The following is a 27,390-nucleotide window of genomic DNA, read 5'->3' as shown; positions in this document are numbered from 1 at the left end:
TGAGAGGTAGATGAGAAGACAAGTTGAGAGAAGATGAGAGTAGAGAGAAGATGAGAGGTTAGAGAGAAGATGAGAGTAGAGAGAAGATGAGAGGTAGAGAAGAGAGATGGAGAGGATGAGAGAGAAAAAATAATGTGGGTTAAGAGAGCGCAGAGAAAGAGAGTTGTTAGAGAGAAAGAGGTTGTTAAGAGAGAGAGAGAGAGAGAGAGAGGAGAGAGAGAGGAGAGAGAGAGAGGAGAGAGGTTGTTAGAGAGAAAAGAGTTGTTAGAGAGAGAGAAACATAAGTTTGAACGAGAACATAGGGGATGGAAGAGGAGTAAACATCCATCTAAACATGGCTTTTCCCTCTCTCCTCTCCTCTCTTCTCCTTTCTTCTTTTTTTTTTTCCCCTTTTTTTTTCTCCCTCTTCTCCCTCTCTCTCTCTTCTCCCTCTCTCTCTCTCTTTCTCCCTCTCTCTCTTTCTCTCTCTCTCTTCTCCCTTCCTCTCTCTCTTCTTCCCTCTCTTCTCCCTCTCTCTCTCTTCTACCTCTCTCTCTCTTCTACCTCTCTCTCTCTTCTCCCTCTCTCTTCCTCCCTCTCCCTCTCGTCCCCAGAATGGGCCAGTCGAGGTGTTAAACAGTGCAGTGACAGAGCACGTAAATCACACACGGTTGACATTTCACACCGTGGAGGCCAGGGGGAGAGGTGAGAGAGGGGGAGGGAAGAAAAAGTGGGGGGGCCGATTTCAGAAAGTGTTTCCATCAAATTATATCACATCAAATTAGCCCCCATCATTGGCCTGCCCCGACAGTACTCATCCATCCTACTCTACCCGAGCAGACAAGGCTGCAGATATGGCATGGAGGGTGGGAGGAAGTAGACCGTGTGTGTGTTTACTTCAGTCCAGTAATGGATTCTCTACCTTTTCCTCTTATCCTGAGGACAGGTCCTTAGCGCAGACAACATTAAATCTTCCCTCAGACAGCTGATCACACCTACTAAATTCCCACAAAGGTGTGTGTGTGCCTGCGTCCTCTAGGTAGCTATTAAAGAGGACCGACAGCATCTCTTGAGGGCAGGCCCAGAGCAGCGGTCCTAAGTGCCACCTAAAGACCAAAGAGACAGTCCTGTCTGATGCACAACAACAACCCCCCTGAATGGGGGTGTAACAGATTTGGAGACCTGAGCCAGTGCCAGACACTGCTTCTTTTTTTATACACACACACACACACACACACACACACACACACACACACACACACACACACACACACACACACACACACACACACACCACCACAACACACACACACAACACACACAATGAGTTACAGGTGTAGTATTCTGTTCATTCATGCCTGCAGTGACACTTATGCTGTCCACTGGTTAATAGGTAGGTAGCATTGACTGGGAATGCAGAGTAAATGTCAGACATGGATTCTGTTGTAGTTACTGTAGCTCACAGCCACCCACCACATGTCAGGATCAAGGGTTAACATRCAAACATAACTSTTACTCTTTGGGCAATGTCTAATTGACTGGTTATACAAACAGACTCCAGCCCACATCAAAACATTATACACACATAGTAMCATTGTACTACCTGACACAGATATGCCATCTATGGCATCGTGAAAAAGTATGCACCTCTGGTTAARACAGCATTGTTAAGRTCTAAGTCACATACAAGTGGGATTCCTTKTGAAAWTCATTGCAACAGGATTTGTATAATTTWTATATAGCCTATAGGCTTGGTCTATATACAGATGTTCACAAGGCCACGCAGTCTGCCTGTATCCACAACACTAGCTTGTGAGTTACAGTGGGTTGCTAGTAGGAAAGCGGACCATCTTTTTTGATTCTAGCACACCACTATTAGAGAATCAGATGATCCTACTCAGAGCTACCATAATGTCTGTTAGTGGATGTGTAAAACTTCAGTTTCAACACTCAGATCACTCAGAACTCAGATGATAAGATTCAATCAGACGTTAGATGTTTGTATTATAGTTCTCAACCCAAATGTCACTTTCCTCTTCATTAGGGCTGTATTGATGAACACAGGGAGTCTCATTAAGAGTTGGACAGGTCTTGTTTGCAGTTCTTCTCTGATCACTGACTACGACATTAATCAGGATAAGCCCAGAGGAGTCTATCATTGATTAAATAATCCAGTTAGGATGCAGGTGGGCAGGACCACAGGTCCATCCACTTCAGGCTCTCACTGCAGAAATATAGCAAGGAATGTCTTCTCAAGGAGCTTGGCATTTCACTACATTAGAGTGTTGTGTTTGTTAAAACATACACGCTGAAGATTAGTGGTTTGCTGRACAAAAAGCCAACCTCCTGTCAATGACTTGCTATGCCCCCAAATCATTACTTTTTTCATATTCTATTTTTCATGTTCTGAAAACGGGTCAACTCCTCGAGCCAAAGCGCGGATGATGTTGTTTTGATGCATGTTTGTATTTATTTATGTGTCCTATTGAGCTTTGCCGCTCAGTGCCCTGCTGAAGGGGAGGGTTCTAGCCCATAGAAGTTTAGAGAGTATCAAAGTGTGAATGTAGTACACCTAAGCTACTCATGCTTTGGGCAGCTGCCATTTTAATCCATTTAAATCAGTGATCACCACTTGGAGGCCCGTTGCCAGCCTGCAATACAACCGTCAAAATGTCATCTTGAAGGTACTTTAACGATGTTTGTTATTTTTTTGTGCACATGTGAAAAATAGGTTTGACCTCATTGGTTCAAAGTGTCTCTGCCCCTCACCTCCCTTTCCCTCTCATGTCTGCCTGTCGTTGTTTACATCATTCTGAAATTAATTAGGCATTTTATGGGTCGTTTACAGGCAGTTGAATGGCTTGTCCTTCTTGCCTTGTGAAGGACTTGTCAGGGGAGATAAAATACACATGCTCTAACAGGGCACAGTATCTACTGGTCTCACCTCCCTCCCCCCCCAGCCCCTCCGCCTTCCTGTTTATGATCGCCTCTCTGAGTGTCCAGACCGATTAATCAAGCCTCTACCTCSCTGACCCAGCTCACCTTGACCAGCTCACCGTCCCTCACACCAACCCTGCGGAAGGGATAGGATAAGAGCTAACGATAACACACAGAGACACACCGCTCTGCTCCCTTTAACCACATACACCTCAGTGATGTGATCGACATCGAGCTAGCAGCCATGCTAACAGACACAGTCTGACACAGCAGGACAGGTTAGCGTTCCAGGCAGGCAAGCAGAAAGACATGTTACACATAGCAACATGCCATACGCCATGAGTTACAGGTGTAGTATTCTGTTCAGTCTATATGCTGCAGTGCACCTTATCGTGTCACATGGTTAATAGGTAGGTAGCATTGACTGGAGATGCAGAGTAAATGTCAGACATGGATCTGTTGTAGTTACTGTAGCTCACAGCACCCACACAATGTCAGGATCAAGGGTTAACATACAAAAACAACTCTTACTCTTTGGGCAATGTCTAATTGACTGGTTATACAAACAGACTCCAGCCCACATCAACATTATACCACACATAGTACCATGTTACTACCTGACACAGATATCCATCTATGGCATCGTGAAAAAGTATGCACCTCTGGTTAAACAGCATTGTTAAGATCTAAGTTACCATACAAGTGGGATTCCTTTTGAAAATCATTGCAACAGGATTTGTATAATTTTATATAGGCTATAGGCTTGGTCTATATACAGATGTTCACAAGGCCACGCAGTCTGCCTGTATCCACAACACTAGCGTGTGTTGGTAATCTCATTATAGTGTAAGTGCACCCAGTATCCATACAGGGACAAGTCCTCTGCTTTCTCTCTGTTCTCTCCGCGTCCTCAGGATGCACAGACCAGCTGGTGGTGTGTTACGGACATATTCAATCAATCCTTATCCCAGTTTGCTGTTCCCACATGCTGTTCAAGAGGGCAACCATTGTTCCTGTTTCCAAGAAAGCTAAGGTAACTGAGCTAAACGCTACCGCCCATAGCACTCACTTCCGTCATCATGAAGTGCTTTGAGGACTAGTCAAGACCATATCACCTCCACCCTACCTGACACCCTAGACCCACTCCAATTTGCTTACCGCCCCAATAGGTCCACAGACGACGCAATCGCAACCAACTGCACACTGCCTAACCCATCTGTTCATTAACTACAGGTCAGCATTTAACACCATAGTACCCTCCAAACTCGTCATCAAGCTCGAGACCCTGGGTATCGACCCCCGCCCTGTGCAACTGGATACTGGACTTCCTGACGGGGCGCCCCCAGGTGGTGAGGGTAGGTAACAACAGTAGTGGAGAGGTAGTAAGTTTTTAAGATCCTCGGCGTACACATCACGGACAAACTGAATTGGTCCACCCACACAGACAGCGTTGTGAAGAAGGCGCAGCAGCGCCTCTCAACCTCAGGAGGCTGAAGAAATTCGGCTTGTCACCAAAAGCACTCACAAACTTCTACAGATGCACAATCGAGAGCATCCTGTCGGGCTGATTCACGCCTGGTACGGCAACTGCTCCGCCACCAACCGTAAGGCTCTCCAGAGGGTAGTGAGGTCTGCACAACGCATCTGGGGGCAAACTACCTGCCCTCCAGGACACCTACACCACCCGATGTCACAGGAGGCCATAAAGATCGTCAAGGACAACAACCACCCGAGCCACTGCCTGTCACCCCGCTATCATCCAGAAGGCGATAGGGTCAGTACAGGTGCATCAAAGCAGGGACCGAGAGACTGAAAAACAGCTTCTATCTCAAGGCCATCAGACTGTTAAACAGCCACCACTAACATTGAGTGGCTGCTGCCAACATACTGACTCAACTCCAGCTCACTTTAATAATGGAAATTGATGGAAATTGATCAAAAATGTATCACTAGCCACTTTAAACAATGCCACTTAATATAATGTATTTGTATATACTGTACTCTATCATCTACTGCATCTTGCCATCTTTATGTAATACATGTATCACTAGCCACTTTAAACTATGCCACTTTTAGGTTTACATACCCTACACTACTGATCTCATATGTATATACTGTACTCGATACCATCTACTGCATCTTGCCTATGCCGTTCTGTACCATCACTCATTCATATATCTTTATGTACATATTCTTTATCACTTTACACTTGTGTGTATAAGGTAGTAGTTGTGGAATTGTTAGGTTAGATTACTCGTTGCTTATTACTGCATTGTCGGAACTAGAAGCACAAKCATTTCGCTACACTTGCATTAACATCTGCTAACCATGTGTATGTGACAAATAACATTTGATTTGATTTGTTTATCATACTGGTGTGTGATTCAGGTGTGTTTCTTGTGTGTGTTTGCCAATTCACTGGTTGAGCTTATTTTTGGGAGGCGGGGTGTGGGTTTACTGGAATGTGGCTTTGAATATACAGTACCAGTCAAAAGTTTTTCTTTATTTTACAATGTTCTACATCGTAGAATAATAGTGAAGACATCAACACTATGAAATAGCACATATGGAATCATGTAGTAACCAAAATCCCAAATCATCTTTATTGGGTTTAGGTTGGTGGATTGTGGAGGCCAGGTCATCTGATGCAGCACTCCAGCACTCCCCTTGGTCAAATAGCCCTTACACAGCCTGGAGATGTGTTTTGGGTCATTGTCCTGTTGAAAAACAAATGATATTCCCACTAAGCGTAAACCAGATGGGATGGCGTATCGCTGCAGAATGCTGTGGTAGCCATGCTGGTTAAGTGTGCCTTGGATTTAAATAAGTCACTGACAGTGTCACCAGCAAAGCATCCCCACACCATCACACCTCCTCCTCCATGCTTCACGATGGGAACCACACATGCGCAGATCATCTGTTCACCTAATCTGCGTCTCACAAGAACAGTTGGAACCAAACATCTCAAATTTCCTGCGGTCTAATGATCATTGCTTGTGTTTCTTTGCCCAAGCAAGACTCTTCTTATTATTGGTGTTCTTTAGTAGTGGTTTCTTTGCAGAAATTTGACCATGAAGGCCTGATTCACGCAGTCTCCTTTGAGCAGTTGATGTTGAGATGTGTCTGTTACTTGAACTCTGTGAAGCATTTATTTGGGCTGCTATCTAAGGTGCAGTTAACTCTAACGAAATTATCCTCCRCAGCAGAGGTAACTCTGGGTCTTCCTTTCCTGTGGCAGTCCTCATGAGAGCCAATTTCATCAAAGTACTTGATGGTTTTTGCGACTACACTTGAAGAAACTTTCAAAGGTCTTGACATTTTCCGTATTGACTGACCTTCATGTCTTAAAGTAATGATGGACTGTCRTTTCTCTTAGCTTATTTGAGCTGTTCTTGCCATACTATGGACTTGGTCTTTTACCAAATAGGGCTATCTTCTGTATACCACCCCTACCTTGTCACAACACAACTGATTGGCTCAAACGTATTAAGAAGGAAAGAAATTCCACAAATTACATTGTAACAAGAAACACCTGTTAATTGAAATGCATTCCAGGTGACTACCTCATGAAGCTGGTTKAGAGAATGCCAAGACTGTGCAAAGCTGTCATCAAGGCAAAGGGTGGCTACTTTGAAGAATCTCAAATATAAAATATATTTAGATTTGTTTAACACTTTTTTGGTTACTGCATGATTCCATATGTGTTATTTCATAGTTTTGATCTCTTCACTATTATTGTACAGTGTAGAAAATAGTAAAAAATAAGGAAAAACCCTTGAATGAGTAGGTGTGTCCAAATATTTTACTGGTAACAGCAACACCACCCCCTTTGGTCATAACGTCAGATTTTTACCTTGTCAGCTCAGAGATTCGATCCAGCAACCTTTCGGTTACTGGTCCAACTCTCTAACCACTAGGCTATCTGCCGCCACAAATGCTTGATAGTTTTGATAGTTTTACTAGGAGGCTTATCAGAAGTAGACATGACTGATATTTATGTTTGAGTTGATAGTGGGGTGTGAGCTGCACACAGCAAACTTCCTACTAGGGCACACCACCTCAGTGCTAATAGTATAACTCTGGTTCATAGACACATGATTACTGTATACAATAGCTATCGGATCGACAGAGGCATTCGGGGGACTTAGAGGGACATAAATTAGATTACTTTCATTATGACTTGCGATGATCCTGGGTCAATGTACAATTCAAGGAAAGCCAATATGTTGTGATAATGTATTGGGCCTATAGCTTACTGCACAAACCTCATTGCTACAKAACTATTTTTAATAGGTTATTGTTGCATAGGCTTATGTTTTTTAAGTAATGTAAAAAATCATCTGAGCAGAAGATCTCTCCTTGCATTTTGACTCAGAGAGTGATCTTGACTCAGAAAAGGTTGGTGAACACTGATCTAATTGATCTGCAAGAAAATAACTTTCAATCCTCACTGCAACTCTTTTTATAGATTCTACCAACAAAAGGGTTCATGATCTTGTTCGGGATGTAATGGACTTTGAACACAGTATGGATTTTACACAGTCGGAGGTGGATGTGCTAAAGGACACGAATGTCACCAGCCTGGCTGCATTCATATTCCTCTCAGATTATTTTGCTAAATTCCAAACAGCACTAGACAAACTCTTTTCCAAAGGAGATTACCTGGAAAATCACTCCAGGCGAAACAACATTTTATCGATTTGAATCAAAGACGTTAAAACTGAAACTTGCCATTACACCGAAATCAAGGCAAGGACACTCCTGGCAGATCACCCTAAACTGGACCCCGAAGTTTATTGAGATGGAGAGGGCGCACAGGAATGGCATGTTTTTTCCTGATGGACGGCCCAGATCTATACTGGGGAGACTGCCCAGGTACAAAGACAAGGAGGAGAATCTCAAGAGAGCCAAGTGTCTTAGGGTAACTAAGTTCTTCATCAATCCAGACTTCTCCGAAAAGGTACGCCTCAAAAGGAACTGCTGCCATGACTCATTGAAGAACGAAAGAGAGGCAACTTCACATACCTGAAGTACGACCAGCTGCCTACGGCAGGTGACTCGGCTGTAGTCCGCTGGTCTATCACATGGATTCATTTGATTTAACACACACCTACATATTTATTGAACTTTGTTTTTGGTMATGTGTTTCACCTAAGCACATGACSAAAAACAGACATTGCTCTAAATGTCATAAACCTCTGAAGACTTTGTCAAGGTGCATTCCTTCAGAAGTGCACCCCTATTGATGAGACTAACACAAATGTATGGTTGTATCGGACATGAGGCATGCATTTCTATGTTTCCCTCCACTCTCTAGCTGATTCCCACTGTGTATCTATCTCTCTTATGTGGACAGGATGTCAACCCTGATAACCTGCTCTTTAATCCATTTGATATTAACAAAGCTGACGATATATAGACACAGTTTATTAGGAACACCCATTTACCACCAGGTTTGACCCCCTTTGCCTCCAGAACAGCCTGAATTATTTGGGGCATGAACACGTTGCTCAATTGGTATCAAGGGACCTAACATGTGCAGGAAAACATTCCCCACACCATTACACCAGCCTGTACCGTTGACACCAGACAGGATGGGGCCATGGACTCATGCTGCTTTCTCCAAATCCTGACTCTGCCATTAGCATGATGCAACAGGAACCGGTATTTGTCGGACCTGGCAATGTTTTTTCAAACCTCAGTTGTCCAGTGTTGGTGATTGCATTCTCACTGGAGCTGCTTCTTGTTTTTAGCTGATAGGAGTTGAACCCGGTGCGGTCATCTGCTGCAATAGCCCATCTGTGACAAGGACCGACAAGTTGTGYATTCTGAGATGCCGTTCTGCACGTTATTTGCCTGTTTTTGGCCTGCCTGTTAGCTTGCACAATTCTTGCCATTCTCCTTCGACCTCTCATCAATTAAGTGTTTTYGCCCACGGGGTTGCCGCTGACTGGATGTTTTTTGTTTGTYGCACCATTCTYGGTAAACCTTAGACACTGTCATGTGTGAAAAGCCCAGGAGGCCGGCCGTTTCTGAGATACTGGAACCTGCGCACCTGGCACTGACGATCACATTCTGCCTGCGTTATATAGCAATCCACAGCCACGTGAATCACTGTCTGTAGGAGCGATCCACTGAGTGTATGTTGATCCAGATTCAACTTTCGTGAAATTTACCAGAGATTAGTCTATCACGTGACTATTAGAATGTTAGACTGCTTTACAGGTTGTTAAAATGTTTATCTTATTCCAAGACAAGCTTATTCTCTACCTTTCATTTGAATGTTTGCACTCTTCCTTAAAACATGAATTGTCATTTCAGAAACATGGTTAACAGAATTGACAACAATGCTTTGTCTCCTTATAATGTTGTTCACCACTGTAGAACATCAAAAGTGGGGGAGGTGTCCATTTTTGTTCATAAAACTCTTCAATTCTTTGCARGTGAGGACCTCACACTTACATCTGATGTTGAATTGCTTTCCATAGAAGATCCCGCCTGTTAATGAATAATTTAGTGGTAAAACAGTGGTAATTGGATGTGTCTCTCGGACATTGGTAGTTGTAGTGATGTCCTTGCATCAACCTTGGATTTGATTGATAATGAGATAAAGTGTGTTTTCTATTGGGTGATTACAACATGAATTGATTTAAAAAATGAAAACCACTCACTACATCTGACTTTTTAAATACTTTCTATCTGTATCCCCTAATCTACAAGCCCACAAACGTGACCAGTTCCTCTGCCACCCTTATTGATAATATTTGTACACTTGTTTTGAATAGTGTGGCTAAAACAGGTATACTTTATACTGACATTTCTGACCAGTTTCCAATATGCCACTTCTCGTTGGCAGCTGGAAATGAACAGGTGGGAACGGATAGTAACATTAAATGTAGAATATTTAACTAAAGTAATTCTGAGTGCTTTTAAGATGTTGGTTGATGATATTTAATAATCATTTTATAATCATTTTATAATCATCCCGATGTGGAGTCTGCTTACCAGACTTTTCTCACATCCTTCAATTCTGTATTTTACCACTGCTTCCCATTAGTCAGACCTACATAGTAAGAGAGCACCAGATGGGTTCTGGAAACCTTGGTTTACAAATGGTCTAAAACAAATCCTCAGTAAAAAAAAAAAAGTTGTATAAAATGTTTKTTTTTTTTACAAATTYCACCCCCCTGAATTCTGCCAATTACAAAAATTATAAGAACAAATTTACCCGTCTACATGAATCATTTAAACAATATAAAGTCAACTTGGAAAGTCATCATCTGTTGAATAATAAAAAAGCTTCTGCAGCTGTCCCATCTCAATTGAATGTTGGAAATATGACCGATAGGGATCCTGATGTTATCTCATGTGAATTGAATAATGTTTTTGTGAATGTGGATTCCTCTCTTTCAAAGAAAATCTGAAAAATGTATGGAAAGCCCTTGGATTACATTAAGGGACATTCCTCTTTGCTTCCGTTTGATCCACCTGATATACTGTTTAGGAGGTGATGGAGGTAATTGGTAACTTAAAGATATCAGTAGCAAATCATGAGATTTGTGCCTCTTTGGTGAAATCGGTGTCGTCCTCGATTATTGAGCCTCTAACGTATATCTTCACCAAATCAATGAATACTGGTATTATTCCAAAAATATTTGAAACATTTCAAAATTTTCCCCCTCTATAAATCTGGGGATCCAAGATCTTTTACAAATTATCTCCCAATATCTGTACTACCATGTTTTTCTAAAATCCTAGAGAAACCGGTGTATAAAAGAATGTTGAAACATTTAAAACCAACACTGTATTCTATATGCCTACCAATATGGTTTTCGTAAAAACTACTCCACAGATATGGCAGATATTACAACTTGTGGATGAAATCTTTACATCCCTGAACAACAATGAATACGCTCTTGGTATCTTTCTAGATTTATCCAAAGCGTTTTACACAGTTGATCATGAAATATTATTTGCTAAATTGAATTATTACGGTTTTCATGATTATACATATAAATGGCTATATAATGATGTTTATGATAGAGAACAATTTGTATATGCAAATGGCTGTGCATCTACCAGGGCCATGATATCCTGTGGCGTTCCACAGGGTTCAATCTTTGGACCTTTGTTATTCCTAATCTATATCAATGACCTAGCTGCTGTGTCTTCTACAGTGATGATACCGACTTGATTTTATCACACAAGAATTTCGATTCACTAATCAATGAAACCAACTCAGGCATGGTCAAGTTTTCTGAATAGTTTCAGATTAACAAATTATCTTTAAATGTTTAAAAAWTCCAACTTCATTGTATTCATTGGTAAGAATTCAAAATATTGKCAAAATAATAAGAGCCAGAATCTCAATTCATGAGATTGAAATGAAGCAGGCTTCAGTCACTAGATGTTCTCGTTGATGAAAAGTTGTCCAGGAAAGATCATATTCACTTTGTCTGCAGCAAAGTGGTGAAGTCTGTTTTGTTCATTAGGCTTGCTTCTTAACACTATACTACAGCTTAATTTACCCATATCTCACTAATTGCAATTTTGTCTGGGCCACTACATAATATGATTCCTACCTACACAAGTTACTCATTACACAGAAGACATTTGCAAGACTAGCCACCACGTCTTACTACTTGGCTTCATCTGCCCCTCTTTTAAGAAACTCAATACGTTGTCTGTCTACAAATACACATACCTCCCAGACAGCCTACCTAAACCCTTCAATGGATTCTTTCAGGTTAATTCCCAAATCCATACATACAACGCAAGACACAGCGATAACCTTCACCCTCCCCACTGCCACACCTCACATAGTCAATTCTCTAGTCTAGAGTACGGAACCTCTATCTTCACATTTTCAAAACATCGTCATCCCTCAGTAAGTTCAAGCGTAGACTAGGGTTCAGCCTGATGATCCAAACTACCAAGTAGTCTCCTCCATGTAGCCTAACTCTCTCACACACACATAATCAAACATGTTTTTTCTTGTATACTGAGTATATCATGTACATTTGTAATTAGTATGCTCTGTTTAACTGATTGAACAAACTTTCTATGTACTATATTTGTATATTGGTTCCTGTGGAGTGGTTTTCATTTCCCTTTTAGGTTTCCAACCTCTCACAGTTTTTTTTCCATCTGTACTGTTTTGTCTTTCACTTGTTTTGTTTGTTGCGAATAAATAAAAGCTAACCCCCCCCCCCAAAAAAAGTATGTGTATACTGGGGTATTTTGAAATACAGATGGTATGATTTTCAATACCGTTTGGGGCGCCCTACAGCTTGAGGGGAGGGGTGGAGTAAATTATCTCCAGCTCAGCGCTGCGGCTATGCATTTGGTTTGATAACTTGCTAGCTAAGTGGCTAGCTTGCAAGATCAAGCTTCTTGGTTGGCACAGAGACAATCATTCTCCTTCTGAATCWAGATCCCTGCAGCCTAAATTCGTTTTTGTGGAGGGGGGTTGTTTACGTTTGGAAAGAAATCGCACCCCTTGTGTGTACTGCCGGTAATTCCGTATACCCTGGGGGTACAGGAACGGTATAAAAACATCTGCATACCGCCCAACCATAATAGCCTATTACCACTGTCCAGTACGGTATGTCTCAAGCAAGACTTTCTACTGAAGCTCAATGAGGAACATTGACGATGTAAGCCTAACGTTATGCATAACTGCTCTGATTTGCATAGAACAGGTGCTTACCCCCAAGCTAAAACAAGAACACTAGAAACAAAAGCCCAATAACTAACTAACTTTATTGAAGCGGAAAAAGCTTGGGAAGTGAATACGTTTTTCTGTGTCGGTGTACCTGTGTGTTTTACGTGTCTGTCGGTGTGTGTCTTTGTGTGTATCTTTGTGTGTGTGTCTTTGTGTGTATCTTTGTGTGTGTSCATGAGTGTGTGGGTGTACAGTCATATACATGAGAGTGAAAGGTGTGTGTACCAGCTCTTATCTGTACTGTGTGTCTGTGTGGTCCCTATCCAGCCAGGCCCTGCCTGTCGACACTATTGTTCCCACCCTGTCTCCGTTTGTGTTTGTTTTCTTCGGGGTGTTTGGAGCACACGCCGATAAAGAGCCGCTCAGCGTCTGACTCRCAGGCTTTGTTCATCTGCCACTTCCTCATTATTAAGTTTTCCTCCCTCCTCTCTTCCCCTCTGCCTCTTTCTCCCCCACCCCTCCTATTGTTTGTCTCTTCTGCTCCCTTCTCACTCCTTGTTCCCGTCTACAGCAGCTCATGCGGGAGCGACAGCAGATGGCCAGCCGTCCCTTTGCCTCGATTGCTGTGGCGCTGGATGTAGGTGTCGACCAGGAACAGGAAGAGCTGCTGCTGGGGCTGATGGAGGTGTGTACCTTAAATGCAGTTCATTAGCATATTGTTTTCCATGGCGATGGTGACACCCTGGAATCCAGGCTTGATACCGAGATCGCCCACAGCATTCAATGTTGTGTGTAGACACTGCAGCGTGGGTGTGAAAAAGCAGGTAATTTTCACAACTTGAAATGCAAAACATATRWGGCTAACTCAAACAAGTACTGAAGGCATTGTTGGAAATCACACAACAAAGAATATGTCCAGAGTTTAGCGTGGCCTTACCCGTAAAGGCTGGTTTGTTATGAAATATGGACATTCTGAAAAGCAATTCCTTGTCCTGCTGTATTCCCTATTGGTCCATGGGTTAGGCCTTTTCACAGGTTCCTTTCCAGCACAGTTCCAGCAGCTACAGTGGATGTATAACCAGGCCAACGCAGTACAGCTTGGCTTATCTTGGCTCGGCTAGTGTCAGTAGTATGAAAAGGGTATTACTAGTTTGCCTCCAATATATGACTTTCTGAATTGTGTTTACAATCTCCCTCTATGGGCATTGGGTATGATCTGATAATCAGCCTCTGAAAATCCCTAGTGGTTGTGTGTGTTCTCCAGGTCTCTGTTTCATAAAAGATTTACTGCCTCWACCACAAATCTCTAACAGTTGCTGCCTGCCGGCCAGTCCACATCTGGCTTTAGTGAAATTGATAGTGAGTTTCGGGAGACAACGTATGCTCTGAATGCATAATTTCTGTTATTAATATAGTAGATGCAGGTTAGCGTTTTTTGACATGAATCTTGTTTTGGAGGCAGCTCTGCAGAGTGGTCACTAGCTGGCACAGGCAAGTCATAAAAATTGATTTTAAACCTAACCTTAGGCCTAACCTTAACCACCCTGCTAACCCTAATGCCTAACCCTAACCTTAAATTACATTTTACAATATAGCCAATTTTGACTTTGAAGCTGGCCCATCTAGCGGAAATCGCTCAGTTCTGCCTCCAGGAATAGACTCATCCCAAGCCAATAGACTCATCCCAAGCCATAGTAGATGGTGCTATTATACTGCATGGGCACATACCCTATTTTAGCAGTAAACCCTTAGATTAGTGATTTTCCCCCCCAGCTAACGCTACTGCATTTATCGTCGTCCAACTCAGAATTGATTTTCTTGTTATTTTCATGTTTCTCACATTTTGAGCTCCTGAAGGTGAGAAACAATGAAATGGAACGGTATCTTCACATAAAGGTTAATTAAGTAACATCTGGTGTTGCTCYACATGGACTATTTAGCATAATTGTATATTAAATAAGAAAATAGTTTCAACTGTCATACTTGCTGATGAATGAATGAATTCATCATAGGATTTCATACCTAATTTGGACAGTTATTGTGTAACAGCAAGTTCTGGACCTGTGTTGTTATGTACAGGTGTATTGTGGCCAAATCCATTAGGAAAAGGTGTGCAGGAGGGAATTTCAAAGGTTTAATCTGCATTTTGATAAGCATATTACATTTGARTTGTATGGAAAGTGGTGGAATTTGATTAAATTCCCCCAAAATAGAGACTGGGCTGCAGGAAGGGCACACACACTAAATGAAGAATGATTGGGATGGTTAGTGTAATTTATCTAAAGCAGTGTTACGTTTCTATTTAATGGACATACCATGAGGAGGTTGGCACATTTTGCCTTACCTGTCATCTGATCAGATGGATAACGCAGTGACTTAAAGCCCTTTCTCAATGGAGCAGTTAGCTAACGTGCGCTAAGTRGAAATGACGTTTTTCACACAGCTCCTAGGTGCTGCTAAACTGTATTTCACTCTCAAGGATCCTCAAAAACTCTTCTGAGGTGAGTAATGTCTCACACAACTCTTGWGAGACGGTGTGTTTCGTGGATTCCATCCCACACCCAGCCCCTCGTAGAGAGTTCAGAACAAGCGAGATGAACTTAAGTCTTTCTGAGGTTCTCTTCAAACACAACGTTTTAAAGACATTCTCTTTTCTGAGAATCTTAAAAAAACCAGCTGCAATTATTGACATCTGGTAAAAGTCAGGCAAACAAGTGACAGTCTGTTATTTACCCAGAGAAATATAACATTTCATTACAAAACYTGCATCTGGATCAGATCAACAAGACGGAGGTCATTGGAGGCACATATTGCTAGCAGATGTAAGATAATCTGGATTCATTAGTTTAAAATCAGATGACTTTTCAATGAAAACCGCACAAACATAAGTTATTGTCATCAGAGTGGTCGAAGGAAGACAAGCTATCCAAAGTACACACTATGAAAGAGTAGGGTTAGGTTATATGGCATGTCATTAAAAAACCAAATCAAACCTCATTGTGTGGGTATTTTGCCTTGGCCTACAGTATGTCTATAGTAATCTATCAGGCAGATGTTAACAGTTTATGGTTATGACACGATGATTCCAATATTGTTTGTTTAAATTAAAAGTAGGGAACTTTACAGACCATGAGTGACCTTGTTGGACTACATGTAATGAGGACATGAATAATGGGGCCTTATGGTATAGCTGACCCTGTTTAGGATTTTAGACTAATCTGACAGAGTTGACTAAATCTCTGGACACATCTTTCAGGAATCACAGTTTTGAGATAACCCTCTGTGACTTTAAATAATATTTATCTGAAGTTAATATCCTTTACAACAAGTTTTTAGGATTTTAAAAATGTTTTTGGAGATTTTGGAGTTGGGATCCTTTGCTCCGGACAAGGGCATTTMCAGCCATAGAGCCGACATGGAAATGAATAATATTTAAAGTATTAAAAAAATTCCCAAAACCAATATTTGCCACAGAAAATTATGCTAAACGTACATTTTAAGCTCAAATAATGCAACAATCAATTTTTTCTAACTATCAAAATAGTTTCCCTGCCAGACATTCCCCGACTGTCACGTTCCTGACCTTGTTTTCCTTTTGTATTGTTGTGTTTAGTGGGTCAGGACGTGAGATGGGTGGGCAGTCTGTGTTTGTTCTATGTTAAGTGTCAGGTTTAATTGACCTTGTATGGCTCTCAATCAGAGGCAGGTGTTTTCGTTTTCCTCTGATTGAGAGACATACATAGGGAGGTTGTTTCACATTGTTTGTCGTGGGTGGTTGTCTCCTGTGTCTGTATGTTCGTGCCACACGGGACTGTAGCGTTTGTTTGTAGTCGTGTACCTGTTCGTGAGTTCTGCGTTTTATGTAAGTTCGCATGTCCAGGTTTGTCTACTCCGTTTTGTTGTTTTGTTAGTTTATAGTCAAGTTCGCGTTTTCGTCTTTTCTGTAAATAAATATGTCATCACAACCCGCTGCGCCTTGGTTCAATCACTACTCCTCCTCTTCGGTTGAAGAGGAGGAGGACTACCGTTACACCGACTCAAGAATCCCTGAGCTAAGTTCCTGCTATTCTACACATTTGGCCATGAGGCTGAGAGAAAATGTTGCTGTTTTAAAGCTAATTTCATGGGGTTGGGAGCCTCCTAAGCTCGTGACCCCTTACAGGTGTGTGTGCTACGCCAGTGAGCCTAAGGCCAAAGGGGAGTGAAATAGGTCCTGGGCTCCAGTCATTTGTCCCCTACCCTCCCCTGCCGTTGATAAAGGATGTCTGGAGCTGTTATTATTCATCAGTGACCTGAGGGCTCTCTGTAAAACAGGCCTGCTAGAAGCACACCACACAACCTGAGTCAAGAGTTGAACAACACAAGCGAAAAGACAACAACCCGTTTTAATGTAAGGGCAAAAGACCCCACTCTTGAGTCTATAATAACCATAGAGTGAACTACCCGTCTAGAAGGTAAATCACACACCAGTTCCCCCTCCTCTCTTGTTTTATACTGTGGCTCAAAATAACTGGGCCACAGTATAAAACAAGAGGTAACTCATCAGCATCAATCACATCTATACAACATCCGCGTAACGTCGTAAAGCCGATGAGCCTACAGCAACGAGCATCTGTAAGACTCCCGGACGCACCTCTCCTTCCGTCCCAGAGTGATATATGGCGCTGGGTGTCATAATGCTATTTAAGGGGGAGAAATTAATCAATTTCATATCTAAGGTTTTAATGCGCTGTATTTATTTTCCAATCTGGGGGATTTCATACGCTTTGGGGGGAGCAGTGAGGGGATAAAGAATATTTATGATACCTGGGATAAAAAGGCTGTGTGGTTTATCAGCACCCACAAAGCCTTTCATCAGAGAGGGAGCAGGGGAGAGGGAACACAGATCAGCACCCACAAAGCCTTTCATCAGAGAGGGAGCAGGGGAGAGGGAACACAGATTAATAAACCTGTGTCTTCTCAGCAACAACACATGTAGAAATACATAAAACACACACAAACACACACCTTCCATCATTGTCAATTATTAATTGGACATAGGTTTACTTTTGCAGTAACCTGTGCCTCTGTTCTCAACCAAGTTTAAAGTTTAGAAAGGCGGGCAAAAGCCTGAGTCTTGGCACATGTTGCAGTGTTATTAACTCTTCACCCTTTGTCAATAGCAGCTCGGTCAGAAACAAACACATTCCTCCTAATGTTCTATTTTGCGTTGAACACAAAGCCTGGACTATAACAATGGTGGCCAAAGCATATTTCAGTGCTATGATGGAGTCACCTGCTGATTCAGCTGGGTAAACTGACTCCCAGCCTCTCTCTTTCCCATTTGTCCATAACTATCAATCTCAGCTGAGCAAACACTGTGTTTCGGTGGCAAATGTGGAAAATTCTGCAGTGATTGGATCTTCCTGGATGGTATTCTGCTTTCCGTGAGGGTAGAAACCTGTCTTACTACTCTGTCTCTCCTTCCCCGTAGCAGTTTGTTTATTCGGAAACAGCAGGTGGGGACGTTTTTACTTGTTGAGAAACGATGCTTGTTCCCAAGCTAAACTTATTTTTTGTACACTCCTCTGTTGACTCTTTCATTTGAAGGGCGAAATGCTGTGAGAACTAAAAATGTGGAGCTTGTTCTTGGCCGTTATGGACACAATCTTGTCTTTTTTAAATATAACCTGGTCTCATCCTTGTGGATCCTTGTCAACCATACCGTTTCACAAGGGCAAACGCAGGCCTTCCATCTAACTGTGGTAAGCCTGCCATTTACGTTATTTTTGTTTTGGGTCTGAATATCCAGCTATTTATTTCCCAGTCACGGTACTGCAATTCAAACTCTATAATTCCTCCCAGATCCACACACCATGAAGGGCTCGCATGAAACATCCATAAATAACAGCTTCAGTCTCCCCCTGAAGACCTGCACCCTGTTCACCCTGCTTTACAAGCTCCCTCTAAAGGGTAACCTACAGGTCAGCCAGGGAGAGGCTTTGAGAGGATCAGTGGAGCCGACCCTCTGCCTTTCCTCACAGATCCCTCCCTCAATTCCTTCCCTCCCTCATTCCCTCCCTCCCCTTCCTTCACTCCCTTCCTTCACTCCTCCTCCGGAGCGTAATGGTTTGCCTGTCTCCTCTCCGGCTGTCTCAGATTCAACTGCCTAGCAAACGGTCACGTTAAGACTGAAAACATTGGATACATTCATTTTCATAGGCTTTGCTTAGTGTTTGAGGCGAGAACAGGACAGAACATATCTGATTTACAACCAGTGCGGCGCAGGCCTGTGTTCCAGATGTATGGGCTGCTGGGTTCCAGATGTATGGGCTGGTTCCAGATGTATGGGCTGGGTTCAGATGTATGGGCTAGGGTACCAGATGTATGGGCGGTACAGATGTATGGCTGTGTTCCAGATGCGTGGCTGGGTACTACTTCTATGGGCTGGGTACAGAGTATGGGCTGAGTACCGATGTATGGGCTGGGTACCAGAGGTATGGCTGAGTACCAGCATGAACAGGTGGGTAGCAGAGGCTGAGTACCAGATGTACGGGCTGGGTACAGATTATGGGCTGAGGTACCAGATATATGGGCTGGGTACCAGATGTATGGCTGGGTACAAAATGTATGGCTGGGTACAGATGTTGGACGGTACCAGATGTGTGGGCTGGGTCCAGATGTATGGGCTAGTTTCCAGAAGTATTAAGCTGGGTAATCAGTTGGATGTGGCTGGGTACCAGATGTACGGGCTGGGTAGCAGAGGCTGAGTACCAGATGTACGGGCTGGTAGCAGAGCTGAGTACCAGAGTATGGGCTGGGTACCAGATGTACGGGCTGGTTGTTACCAGATGTAGGGCTGATACCTAGATGTGTGGGCTGGGTACCAGATGTGTGGGCTGGGTACCAGATGTTGGGCTGGCTGGGTACCACGATTGTTGGGCTGAGTACCAGAGTATGGGCCTGGTACAGATGTATGGCCTGCGGTACCAGATGTTGGGCTGGTACAGAGTTGGCTGGGTACCAGATGTTGGTGGCTGGGTACCAGATGTGTGGGTGAGTACCAGATGTATGGGCTGAGTACCAGATGTATGTGGCTGGGTACAGATGCTGTGGTGCTGGGTACAGATGTTGGGCTGGTACCAGATGTTGGGCTGGGTACCATGATGGGCTGCGTCCAGAGTGTGGGCTGGGTACCAGATGTATGGGCTGGGTAGCAGATGCGTGTACCAGTCTTGTATGGGCTGTGTACCAGATGTATGGGCTGGGGTACCAGATGTTATGGGCTGGGTAGCAGAGGCTGGGTACCAGTTGTATGGGCTAGGCGTACCAGATGTATGGGCTGGGTAGCAGAAGCTGGGTACCAGATGTATGGGCTGGGTTCCAGGAGGTCATGGGCTGGGTACCAGAGGTATGCGTTGGAGGGTTACCAGATGTTATGGGCTGGGTACCAGAGGTATGGGCTGGGTTCCAGAGGTATGGGCTGGGTACCAGTTGTATGGGCTGGGTACCAGATGTATGGGCTGGGTAGTAGAAGCTGGGTACCAGATGTATGGGCTGGGTTCCAGAGGTATGTGCTGGGTATCAGTTGGATGGGCTGGGTACCAGATGTACGAGCTGGGTAGCAAAGGCTGAGTACCAGATGTACGGGCTGGGTACCAGATTTATGGGCTGGGTACCAGAGGCTGGGTACCAGTTGTGGGTGCTGGGTACTGATCCGTGGTTATGGGATGTAAAGAGACAGTGATGAAACTGAATATGTGGACTTGCATTTTTGACAGTGTCTCATAGAACCGCCTATTAGCACGAGGACAAGTACAAGTCATTCTGCTATTGGCTGTTATTGACACTGTCTTTGTGATAGGAGGAAAATGGGCTCTGTCATTGTTTAGTAGTGAGTCTGGGCAGTTAACATTGACACTAGACATGATAATGGTTTTCTGATGTCCCATTGCAGGATGCCTAGTATCACCGAACCCTAACCCACTGAATGCCAAAATTATTGCTGCATACTATTCAGCCAACATTATTGCCAAACTGGTTATATGTGGGTGGCAGGTTGCCTAGCGGTTAAGAGCGTTGGGWCAGTAACCGAAAGGTCGCTGGTTCGAATACCCTAGCCGACTTGGTAAAAAAGCTGTCTGTGCCCTTGAGCAAGTACCCTAATTGCTCCTGTAAGTTGCTCTGGATACGAGCATCTGCTAAATGTAACTGTGTGTGTCTGTGTGTCTGTGTATCTGTCAATGACACACGGTGCCATTCTATCCAGGGTAGGTCTGACATGTTCAACCATTGATGCATAATGAATTTGTTCTTGAAGAGACCTTCATCACCATTTTGCCTCTACAGTCATTACACGCAATCAGGCTACAGTGAACTTGCTGCAAGCAGATGGACCTCAATAGTCCTGTGGATCAGAGGTTATCGTTTGATTGCATTAATCAGTCCATTAGCGTGCGCTAGCTGCTGTTGTGTCAACAGAGGTGGAACTTCTAGGTCTGTGTGTGCAGGCAGGGTATATGACAGATATGGAGGGTATAAAGACATGCATCGGCAGGGTATTATGACAGAATATGGCAGGGTTTAAAGACAATGCAGGCAGGGTTATGGACAGATATGGAGGGTATAAAGACATGCAGGCAGGGTTATGACAAGATATGGCAGGGTTTAACAGACAGTGCAGGCAGGGTTATGCACCAGATAATGGAGGGTATAAAGACACTGCAGAGCAGGGTTATGAACAGATATGGAGGGTATAAAGACATCAGCAGGCGTTATGACAGATATGAAGGTATTAAAGGACATGAGGCAAGGGGTTTATGACCGATATGGAGGGTTTAAAACATGCAGGCAGGGTTATGACAGATATGGAGGGGTATAAGACATGCAGGCAGAGGTTATGACAAGTATGGAAGGTATTTAAAGACATGTCAGGCAGGGTATGACAGAATATGGAGGGTTAAAGACATGAGGCAGGGGGTTATGAACAGATATGAGGGTCGACATGCGGAGGTAGAACAATAGTAAAGACATGCAGGCAGGGTTATGACAGATATGGAGGGTTATAAAGACACTGTAGCAGGGTTATGGACAGATATGGAGGGTTTAAAGACATGCAGGCAGGGTTATGACAGAGGTATGGAGGGTATAAAGACATGCAGGCAGGGTTATGACAGATATGGAGGGTATAACGACATGCAGGCAGGGTTATGACAGATATGGAGGGTAAAGACATGAGGCAGGGTTATGACAGATATGGAGGTATAAAGACATGCAGCAGGGTATGACAGATATGGAGGGTATAAAGACATGCAGGCAGGGTTATGACAGATATGGAGGGTTTAAAGACATGCAGGCAGGGTTATGACAGATATGGAGGGTTTAAAGGACATGTAGGCAGGGTTATGACAGATATGGAGGGTTTAAAGACATGCAGGCAGGTTATTGACAATATGGAGGTTTAAAGACATGAGGCAGGGTTATGACAGATATGGAGGGTATTAAGACATGCAGGCAGGGTTATGACAGATATGGAGGGTATAAAGGACATGGCAGGCAGGGTTATGACAGATATGGAGGGTATAAAGACATGCAGGCAGGGTTATTGAACAGATATGGAGGGTTTAAAGACATGCAGGCAGGGTTATGACAGATATGGAGGGTTTAAAGACAATGCAGGCAGGGTTATGACAAGATATGGAGGGTTTAAAAGACATGCAGGCAGGGTTATGACAGATATTGGAGGGTTAAAGACTGCAGGAGGTTATGACAGATATGGAGGTATAAAACATGCAGGCAGGGTTATGACAGATATGGAAGGGTTTAAAGACATTGCAGGCAGGGTTATGACAGATATGGAGGGTATAAAGACTGCAGGCAGGGTTATGACAGATATGGAGGGTATAAAGACATGCAGGCAGGGTTATGACAGATATGGAGGGTTAAAGACATGCAGGCAGGGTTATGACAGATATGGAGGGTATAAAGACATGCAGGCACGGGTTATGACAGATATGGAGGGTATAAGGACATGCAGGCAGGGTTATGACAGATATGGAGGTATTAAAGACATGTAGGCAGGGTTATGACAGATATGGAGGTTAAAGACATGCAGGCAGGGTTATGACAGATATGGAGGGTATAAAGACATGCAGGCAGGGTTATGACAGATATGGAGGGTTAAAGACATGCAGGCAGGGTTATGCAGATATGGAGGTATAAAAGACATGCAGGCAGGGTTATGACAATATGGAGGGTATAACGACGTGCAGGCAGGGTTATGCAGATATGGAGGTTTAAAAAGACATGAGGCAGGGTTATGACAGATATGGAGGGTATAAAGACATGCAGGCAGGGTTATGACAGATTGGAGGGTATAAAGACATGCAGGCAGGGTTATGACAGATATGGAGGGTATTAAAGACATGCAGGCAGGGTTATGACAGATATGGAGGTTAAAGACATGTAGGCAGGGTTATGACAGATATGGAGGGTTAAAGACTGCAGGCAGGGTTATGACAATATGGAGGGTATAAAGACATGAGGCAGGGTTATGACAGATATGGAGGGTTTAAGACATGCAGGCAGGGTTATGACAGATATGGAGGGTATAAAAGACATGCAGGCAGGGTTATGACATATGGAGGGTATAAAGACATGCAGCAGTTATGACAGATATTGAGGGTTTAAGACATGTAGGCAGGGTTATGACAGATATGGAGGGTTTATAACAACATGCAGGCAGGGTTATGACAGATATGGAGGTTATTAAAGACATGCAGGCAGGGTTATGACAGATATGGAGGGATATAAAGACATGCAGGCAGAGGGTTATGACAGATATGGATGGGTTATAACGACGCAGGCAGGGTTATGACAGATATGGAGGTTTAAAGACATGCAGGCAGGGTTATGACAGATATGGAGGTATAAAAGACATGCAGGCGTTATGACATATATGGAGGATATAACACTGCAGCGCAGGGTTTATGACAGATATGGAGGGTATAAGACATGCAGGCAGGGTTATGGACAGACTATGGAGGGTATAAAGACATGCAGGCAGGGTTATGACAGATATGGAGGGTTTAAAGACATGCAGGCAGGGGTTATGAAGAATGGAGGTATAAAGACATGCAGGCAGGGTTATGACAGATATGGAGGGTTAAACGACATGCAGGCAGGGTTATGACAGATATGGAAGGTTTTAAAGACATGCAGGCAGGGTTTGACAATATGGAGGGTTAAAGAATGCAGGCAGGCGTTCATGACCAGATATGGAGGGTATAAAAGACTTGCAGGCAGGGTTATGACAGATATGGAGGGTTTAAAGACGTGCAGGCAGGGTTATGACAGATATGGAGGGTTTAAAGACGTGCAGGCAGGGTTATGACAGATATGGAGGGTTTAAAAACATGCAGGCAGGGTTATGACAGATATGGAGGGTTTAAAGACATGCAGGCAGGGTTATGACAGATATGGAGGGTATAACGACATGCAGGCAGGGTTATGACAGATATGGAGGGTATAAAGACATGCAGGCAGGGTTGACTACTGAACCATAAAAGCCTTGGTTTTCATGCAATTGTTAACATCAGATTCCTCCTCACACGACCAACTCCAAAACCTGGTTTAAACTATCATCATGACATCATGATGAATTCCTAGAATATACTATATAAGGCTAGAAACTGGTTAAAACTATCATTATGACATCATGGATGAATTCTAGATATACTATATATCCTAGAAACCTGGTTTAAACTATCATTATGGAAACATCCATGGATGATTCTAGAATATACTATATAGCCTAGGAAACCTGGTTAAACTATCTTATGACATCATGGATTAATTCTAGAATATTACTATATAGGCCTAGAAAACCTGGTTAACTATCATTTATGGCATCATGGATGGAATTCTAGAATTATACTATTTATAGCCTAGAATACCTGGTTAAATTATCATTATGAACCTCATGGATGGCCAGTCCTTGTATTCATTAGTGTATTAATTTCAGGGGGCTAGCCTTGATCTAACTCAAACCTGGGTCCCAGCGACTGTCAACCAACACCTTATAACTGTTACGCCAGATGTCTGAACTTCTTGACGAGGTCGCTAGGTGTTGGGTTTACGGTATCTACAATATCGGTTCTCTATGAATTTGAGAGTTGTTACACCTCTCCTTCCCCCATCCCTCACTGTTTACCAAACCAAGTCTCTGGGCAGCCATTTTGTTCTGTTTAAAAAAAAGCCACAAACCAGCAATCTGCCAGTTCAAACAATAACAAATCTGTTCAAATTCCACCACTGTTTTGGTAATAAAATTATTATGGGGTTGGAGAAATGTAACTTAGAGACAGAACAGACCTATGGATGCAAGGACTGACCATCCATAATATCACTATACATTATAGTTTTATACAGTGTTGATTACACCATTGTTTCAAAAAAATGGTAGTAAAAAAAAGCTTATTTGGGCGTTCTGAATGGTGGTAAGACCGTTGACCAGTAAGCTCATTGAGGCATGTGTTATATTCTTTCAAGAATCAATGGCTATAAATAAATTAATTTTAAAAGTCACAATTATGATGTAGCAATGCAGATTGTTCCGCTTTAAACCAAAAATTTTCAGTTAACAACTGCAGAGGTGTGCCTCTGTTGGTAAGGAACAGGTACTTACTTAGGTGTTAATCAGGCTCTACGTGAGCCAGACAGGTGTCGAACTCTAGTTGCCCCTGCCATCGTGCATTGTCAGGTATACGGAGCGGGAGTATAAAGCAGGGTTTGTTGTTTATTGGATAGGAGGGTTTAAAGACATATGGACGGTATTTTAAAGACATGCAGGCAGGGTTATGACAGATATGGAGGGTTTAAAGACATGACAGGCAGTTATGACAGATAGCAAGGGTTTTTAAAGACATGCAGGCAGGTTATGACAGATATGGAGGGTTTAAAGACATGCAGGCAGGGTTATGACAGATATGGAGGGTTTAAAGACATGCAGGCAGGGTTATGACAGATATGGAGGGTTTAAAGACATGCAGGCAGGAGGGTTATGAACAGATATGGAGGGTTTATTTATAACGACATGCAGGCAGGGTTATGACAGATATGGAGGGTATAAAGACATGCTAGGCAGGGTTATGACAGATATGGAGGGTTTAAAGACATGCAGGCAGGGTTATTGACAGATATGGAGGTGGTTTTAAAGACATGCAGGCAGGGTTATGACAGATTATGGAGGGTTTAAAGACATGCAGGCAGGGTTATGACAATATGGAGGGTATAACGACATGCAGGCAGGTTATGACAGATATGGAGGTATTAAAAACATGTAGGCAGGTTTATGACAGATATGGAGGGTATAAAAGACATGCAGCAGGGTTATGACAGATATGGAGGGTATTAAAGACATGCAGGCAGGGTTATGACAGATATGGAGGGTATAAAGACATGCAGGCAGGGTTATGACAAATATGGAGGTATAACGACATGCAGGCAGGGTTATGACATATATGGAGGGTTATAACGACGTGCAGGGCAGGGTTATGACAGATATGGAGGGTTTAAAGACATGCAGGCAGGTTATGACAGATATGGAGGGTATAAAGACATGCAGGCAGGGTTATGACAGATATGGAGGGTATAAAGACATGTAGGCAGGGTTATGACAGATATGGAGGGTATAAAGACATGCAGGCAGGGTTATGACAGATATGGAGGGTATAAAGACATGCAGGCAGGGTTATGACAGCTATGGAGGGTAAAAAGACATGTAGGCAGGGTTATGTCAATATGGAGGGTATAAAGACATGCAGGCAGGGTTATGACATTATATGGAGGGTATAACGACGTGCAGCAGGGTTATGACAGATATGGAGGGTTTTTAAAGACGTGCAGGCAGGGGTTATGACAGATATGGAGGGTATAAAGACATGCAGCAGGGTTTATGACAGATATGGAGGGTATAAAGACATGTAGGCAGGGTTATGACAGATATGGAGGGTATAAAGACATGCAGGCAGGGTTATGACAGATATGGAGGTATAACGACATGCAGGCAGGGTTATGACAGATATGGAGGGTATAAAGACATGTAGGCAGGGTTATGACAGATATGGAGGGTATAAAGACATGCAGGCAGGGTTTATGACAGATATGGAGGGTTTAAAGACATGCAGGCAGGGTTATGACAGATATGGAGGTTATAAAGACATGCAGGCAGGGTTATGACAGATATGGAGGGTTATAAAGACATGCAGGCAGGGTTATGACAGATATGGAGGGTATAACGACATTGCAGGCAGGGTTATGACAATATGGAGGGTAAAAAGACATGCAGGCAGGGTTATGACAGATTATGGAGGGTATAAAGACATGCAGGCAGGGTTATGACAGATATGGAGGTATAACGACATGCAGGCAGCCGGTTATGACAGATATGGAGGGTATAAAGACATGCAGGCAGGGTTATGACAGATTATGGAGGGTATAAACACATGCAGCAGGGTTATGACAGATATGGAGGGTATAAAGACATGCAGGCAGGGTTATGACAGATATGGAGGGTATAAAGACATGCAGGCAGGGTTATGACAGATATGGAGGGCTATAAGACATGCAGGCAGGGTTTTATGACAGATATGGAAGGGTATAAAAAGACATGCAGCGAGGGTTTGACAGAATATGGAGGGTATAAAGACATGCAGCGCAGGGTTATGACAGATATGGAGGGGTAAAGACATGCAGGCAGGGTTATGACAGATATGGAGGGTTTAGTAACGACATGCAGCAGGGTTATGACAGAATATTGCGAGTCGTTTAAA

At 43.1% G+C, this 27,390-nt stretch overlaps 1 protein-coding gene across 1 annotated transcript in view; it reads left to right on the top strand.

Moving 5' to 3' along the window:
• The window catches only part of LOC139023013 (attractin-like protein 1), a 203,572-nt gene that overhangs the window by 139,594 nt on the left and 36,588 nt on the right, over positions 1–27,390 (top strand). Inside the window, exon 11 of the mRNA XM_070434987.1 lies at positions 13,152–13,265. Coding sequence (XP_070291088.1) covers positions 13,152–13,265 — 114 coding nt within the window. The remainder of the gene's footprint in view (positions 1–13,151; positions 13,266–27,390) is intronic.

The sequence above is a fragment of the Salvelinus sp. IW2-2015 genome, linkage group LG25, assembly GCF_002910315.2.
Source record: "Salvelinus sp. IW2-2015 linkage group LG25, ASM291031v2, whole genome shotgun sequence".
NCBI classification, from domain to species: Eukaryota; Metazoa; Chordata; class Actinopteri; order Salmoniformes; family Salmonidae; genus Salvelinus; species Salvelinus sp. IW2-2015.
The sequence above is the reverse complement of the archived record's forward strand: the minus strand, read 5'-3'. Positions and strand labels throughout refer to the sequence as shown.